Source organism: Rhinolophus sinicus, linkage group LG10 (assembly GCF_036562045.2).
Source record: "Rhinolophus sinicus isolate RSC01 linkage group LG10, ASM3656204v1, whole genome shotgun sequence".
In the NCBI taxonomy this organism is placed as follows: Eukaryota; Metazoa; Chordata; class Mammalia; order Chiroptera; family Rhinolophidae; genus Rhinolophus; species Rhinolophus sinicus.
In genome coordinates this window covers 67,354,376-67,360,658 of record NC_133759.1, presented here as the reverse complement: position 1 = coordinate 67,360,658, position 6,283 = coordinate 67,354,376, and the positions used below count along the sequence as shown (strand labels likewise).

Here is a 6,283-nt window from a genome sequence, read left to right as displayed (position 1 = left end):
ATGTTTTAAGAGTGGACCTGATTTTGCCTTTACATTAGCCATTGACAGAATCAACTGTCCAGTGTGGCAAAGAGCACAGGTTAAGCACTAGTAAGACGCAGGAACAACCCCTTTCTGCTCTCTCATTACTCTGTGTGTCTCTGTACAAGTGCCCATGCACTCGGAAGCCCCAGTTCCTTCTCTGTAAAACTGAGAGGAATGAGACAGACCCTGCTGGAGCTGACAGTCAGAGGAGCGTGCAGTGTAAGCTCAAGGGGCTGAGGCACGACCTCTGAGCCTGTCCCTGTCCTGTCACAGCTCAAGGCCAGGTCGCATCCAGTTCCCACTCCTCCGTTCTTGTCACAGTGTCCTCTTCCTGTGCTCCAAATGACCTAATTTTGTGACACTCTGGCGCAGCAAGTAAAAATGTGGGGTAAAGGAGCAGAGTTTGCAACCCTTCAGCAGGACTGTGAGGTCCTTGAGGGGCTGGTGTCACTCATCCTAGCTCATCACACACACCTGGATACAGGAAGAAGAAAGAACAAAGTGAAGCCGACAGAATGGAAGTGGCAGGTCCTACCCACCTAGAGCCCATCTGGGTGTGGCTGAGGCTGGAGCGTCCCTTCTCCCTTTGGTGTTCCCGAGTGGTTCCGTGGGATCTTAGGACTGACTTGTCCTCTAGCTTCTGACCCGAATGGGAAGGCCTCCTGGTGGGGGCGTCCTCCTTCTTCCGCTTCCTCAGGGCTTCAGCCTGGGGCTGGGCGGCTCTCCGGCCTGCACCCTGTTCTCCCGTGTTGTCTTGTCTGGACAAGACTGAGACACAGGGTCCCGCTCCTGCACCTTCTGAGGTGTCTCTACCATGTGTGTTGGTCATGTCCCGTCCTACCACCACACTGCTGCTGCCTCGAGGTGTCACTGCCGCCCCTGTGGGTGTCTGGTGGTCAGACTCCATGGTTGCGGAGCTCATGACAGACTCTTTGTCCCTAAGCACACTATTTGTGCCAGACGCGATTGTTTGGACACCGTCCCCAGCGGCGTGAGCAGGAGAGGTGGCCTCAGACACCTCCGTGTCCATGGGAAGGCTCCGGATGCTCACTTCATCCTGCTGCCCCTCTCCAGGGACCTCCATGGCCTGTCCGATTGGGGACATACGGAAGTAGAGAAGAAAATCAGTGAGACTGAAAGGACTGTCACCTCCTCAAGAGCCTATCTTAGAACCTCGGCAGTCACCAAATCCAGTCTCCCAGTGTATGCGGGATCCCCTAACTCCCCACCAGGGTCCCTGCAACTCTAGGGGTACAGGCGCAGGGACAGGGAGAGCTCTGGTGGGGTCTACCAATGAGCACCTCACACATTTTCTCACACCATCCTCTCAGCATTTCTGCAGAACAGATTCTAAAGGGAGATGGTGGCTAGGAGCTGTGTCCTTTCCTGACAGCTACACACTGACAGCTACAAACAAATTGTGCACCTGTCTGCCGAGCTCGCTGCCATGTCCCAGATTTACACAAGAGTCAGTTCATGGCCCATATAAAGCAAGGATGTTTTCAATTAGAAACATCCCTCAACACCCGAGGCCGCCTGAGGTCCAGAGTGACATGGAAGTGTTCCAGAATAGGCTGCACGGTCAGTGCCCTAATGTAAACGGCGCAACCCCTGTGATGAGATGAGGGTTGGTGACGTCTATGGGACCTGGGACTTCCAGAAGCCCCTGGGACCTCTCCAGTGTGCTCATGTGGCCTGCGCTCCTGAATGCCATGTGTTCACTGGTCTGCCCGGGGGAGCAGCAGGGAGAGCCGGCAGCTGCTTTCCCTCAGGGCTCTGGTCCCGGCTCTGAGAGCCTCTGCAAAGGCTTACCTCTGGGCTGCTCTTGTCCTGTGCCTCCAACACAGGTAAGTCCATCATATTTCAGGCCGGTTCTGCCTACATACCACTGTATGCCTCCACTGGCGGTCTCAGGAGGAAAATCAGGTCCTCCCACTGTGCAAACACATCCTCTCTTGCATCTGCAGGGGGGCACAGTTGTAGGTAGAAAGAGCGGTCAGTGGCAAGCTTCACCTGGAGATGCCTTTTCTCATGACTGAAGATGGATAATGTGATAAACTTCAGTGGGAGCAACCTGCAGAGAGCAAAGCGTCGGGAGGTCCGGTCGGCATATCGGGAAGAAAAGGCCCTGGTCTCCTGCCCAGCCCAGAGTCCACTCTGCCTCATGGTGGATTTACCACATCCTGACCCCTGACCTCAGGGCTCACTAGCCCCTCCTCACCCACAGCAGCAGCCCTCCACGGGGGTATATGCGGTAGCTCATCCTGCCTCTGGATAAAACCTCTGGCTCTGGATCACATACCACAAATGGCAGGTGAGACCCCTCATTCTGTCACGTGAGACCGTCCTACTGTATTGGCCCAGCTATCTTTCTGCCCTATTCCGGCAGATTCCTCACATACCCAATGGCCACTCTCCCCACAAGGCTAGCTGCACCCACTACTGTGTCTGAAGCCCCCTCTCCTGGACCCACAGCACAAAATCGCTGGTCAGGGTGGAAGCCCCTCTTGTTCCAGGGGGGACAGCAGGGTAAAGCATGCACTTCGAGGCCTTGCCCCGTCTGCACCCTTCTCACAGGGAAGGACGAGAATGGGTCTCACCTGGTCAGCTCCAGGCTCTTGGCCGACTTGTGGCCCTTCCCGTTGGTGCCTCGGTCAAGTCTGGCACTGACTGCGTGGCCGCCAGCGGGTCGTGCCAGCAGCATGACATCAGGTATTGGGAGGCCGGGGCTGCTGAATGTGATGCCCACGGTCACCATTTGCACACTGTTGTGTACGTCGACCACGTATCCTCTTTTGCTGACCTGTGGTTGGAAGAAGGAGGAAAGCGGCTCGGTTTCCATTGCATTTCATAGGTCCCCCTCGCTGTGGAAGGAACTACAGTGTCCAGCACGGCTCTCGGCGTGCAGCCAAATCGGGAAGGGCGGTAGTGTTCCCACGGGCTCGCGGGAGGCATGGAGCACGGCAAGAGCGCCCTCTCACGTCTCCTCTCCTGTCTGAGCTCGCAGAGGAGCCGAGATCCACTTCCTGCGCTTCGCCCCTGGGCAGAGGGCTGGTGATGACGGTCCCCGCAGGACAGGCCGTACAGCCTGAGCACCAGCAGGTCCGACTGAACGCGCATCTATGTACCCCACGCACACAGAGACTAGGCCCTGAGGGGATCATCACCACATTGCCCTAGCTAGGGCTGGATTCAACCCAAGGGCCGAGTGCGGGGGTCTGGGCAAACATTTAGAGTTCCCGAAAACGGACATTATTATAAAATAAAAACTGTTGTTTGACCTCAAAATGGCTGATGGAAGACACAATGAAACGTGCCGGGATTATTCCAGACTACAGAAGGAGAGAGTTATGACATCTAAATGTGATACATGACCCTAGGCTGGCAAGAACAGTTATTAAGAACATGAATGGACAGCTGAGAAAATCGGAACCCGTATTGTACATTGCAGCATTGTATCAGTGGCAGATGCCCCGACACGGGGACCTGGTTACGTAAACAAATGTCCAAATGCTTAGGCGACACATGGAGACTTGAAGGGTAGAGAGGCCAGCGCTAGCCACCACACCTTATCTCCTGTGGTTCAGCAAGAAGGACAGTCTGTGCCCTGCCTGTTCTCTGTGTGCTTCTCAGTCCAGCTCACACCTCATAATACATCACAAGCCTGCTGCCCGCACTGCTCCCAGTCATCACATGACAACATTGGGACCCAGGCGACACTGGTCCCTAAACTCTCCAGGTGACTCCAAGGAACTCCCAGGCTGAGAACCAGCGACAGATACAACGTCGCGGAGATCCCAGGTGATGCACAGGTGTCCCCGCTCCCTGACTCTTCCCTCTCTCACACTTACAATGAGGGGGTTCTTCCCACCCAGAGTCTGGTTCATATACAGAAAGCAGTACAAGTGCAAACGCCTGGAGTTGGAAGCTAGGCCTCAGCCACTCTGAGGTCTGGGGCAGTCACTTCACTCTCTGGAACGCAGTGTGCTCCCCATTGGAAGGGGGATGTTTGTCCTCACTACATAATGAGGTTGTTGTGAGGCTCCCAGGAAATGGACACAAGGGCGTCCTATCCCAGAGCGCACCACACAAATATCAGGACACCTGGAGCCTCAATTCCTACAAAACACAGCCTGTGACATGAGCAAGCTGCACAGCGCACGTGCAGTGTAAAGACACCACATCCGAAGTCCCCTCAGTGAAACAAGATGGCACTGCGACTCCAAGAGTCATAACACGTTTAATAGATAGATACATACATGTTAAAGGACAAAGACTGCATGGGGACAATAATGACGACATTGGGGACAGTGGTAACTGGGGAGAAAGGAAAATGCCCCCAGGGAAGTGCACTCAAGGAGAGTAAACCACATTCATTTTCTTCCTTTAAAAAATATTCCCTCTAAAGCAAATATGGCAGAGCAATCACCTGATGGAACCGGTGTGTAAATCAGTAAATGGGAAAGGAAAGGAACAATGGCCTTGTTTCCTTCAGCTCGTGGAGATGTCAGTGAAGACATCCTTGCACTCAGCACCTAATGGGTCTTGGGTCCACTTTGGGGTGGGATCAAAGGGGAGCAGTACTGACCTGGATGAAGTCGCTCTCGAACACCGGCATATGCTTGAACATGGCAAACTCTCCCTTGCACAGCTGCCTCTGCAGCTTCCCCAAGGAGTTCCTGAACATGTGCAACATAGGGCTGCTCCACGCGCTGAGACTCGCCAGCATCCTCTTGCTGCCCATGGCTGCCTGTCATTAACCGGCGGAAAGAGAAGGAAAGCACGTTGTCTCCTTCGGAACAGAGCAGGGACCCGGCACAGACCTGGCCAGCATGTTGCCCTGCAGTGATGGACAGACCTGGCCCTGGCCCCTAGCTTCCTGCAGGCAGGGCCCCTGAGTGAGCTAGAGGGAGGTGCCCCTTCTCAGGGCTCCAGGGGACAGCAGTGGGACACCGGCCCACACAGCTTGAGATGCAGACAGCCAGTCGCTGGACCCCACCCTCAGCCTCTGCCTTCCTGAGTCACAGGCCAGGGGCCATTCCAACCTGCCCCAGAGTCCCCACTCCATAGGGATCCCCTCACCTGCACGTCCTCTCCTCAACGCCACCTGAGTCTGACCTCGGCCCCCCTTTAAGCTTCTGCTGCCCATTGTGGCCCACAGCCATCACCAAGCACTTTGTGCTCATCACCACAGCAGCTCCTGCAGAAAGGGAGACCAGATACCGGAAATCAGCCTTTTCCATGACTGCACAGAGTCCAAGGTAAGAATGCACAGTCACTGCTACAATCTGCTGACAGAAACAGAGGAGAGCCCATGTGCAGACCCCATACTCAAAGTGTGGGGATGCTCATTTTTTTGGACTTAGGAGTGGAGAGAGAGGCTCATGGGCAAACAACACTGGCATGTGGCCTTGAGACTGCTTCATGGGCAGCTGGGCTGGAGCACATGTGCAGCTATAGACTCTACAAGGAAATGGGTGGGGCTGCAGGGAGCCCTCAGGTATAGCCACTCTTCCTGGTTTCCTGTAAATGGAGGGAACAAGGATAATGTTGGATAGCTGCTCCTGTGCCTGTCTCCCGACACCTTCCGTCTGATGGCACATAGGATCTGGTCTTTAGGACAGAGACCTGTAGCGCAGTGCCAGCACCAGTCCTCCATGGACAAAAGTCATGAATCAGGGAAACATGGAGAGCATCTCCAGGAATGTTGTTTGCCTCCAGAAGTGGAAGTGACTCAGGCTGTGTCTGCTAAGATCCAGGCCACTTATACCTTCTTCAGGCCCTTTAGTGCGGGGAATACCTACTGGGGAAGGCCAAAGGGAATCCCACGCTGTCACCCTGGCTCACAGGCATATGTAGCTGGGGTGGAGGAGGGGAGGGTGACATCCTAGGGAGTAGGCCCAGCACACCCACTGCACTTTTGGTTTCCTTGATTTTCTCTATTCTCCATTCTCTAGTTCATTTATCTTGGTTTAAATCTGTATAATTTTCTTCGTTCTGCTTAGGGTTTAGTTGTTTTGTTTTTCTACTCCCTTAATGTGTAAAATTAAATTGTTGATCTGAGATCTTTTTTTTCATTTAAGCTTTTACATCCCTAAATTTTCTTTTTAATGCTGCACCCGGTGATATTTGGTATGTTTTCTTTTCATTTTCAATTGTCTCAATATACAGAGGGTGCCAAAAAATGTATACACATTAAAAAAGGAAAAACCTGTACTTAAATTGTAATATTCAATACATACTGATAACAAAAGATGAA

General features: G+C 53.5%; 1 protein-coding gene across 1 annotated transcript; it reads right to left on the bottom strand.

The window, feature by feature from the left end:
- Positions 1-1,902: 1,902 nt before the first annotated feature.
- Positions 1,903-4,768, bottom strand: LOC109437607 (Golgi-associated RAB2 interactor protein 6). Its single transcript, XM_074314095.1, has 3 exons — positions 4,613-4,768; positions 2,625-2,827; positions 1,903-2,098 (listed from the first exon to the last, which is right to left on the bottom strand). Exons 1-3 carry the CDS (start codon positions 4,766-4,768, stop codon positions 1,903-1,905), a joined length of 555 nt encoding a protein of 184 aa, XP_074170196.1.
- Between the last annotated feature and the right edge of the window lie 1,515 nt (positions 4,769-6,283).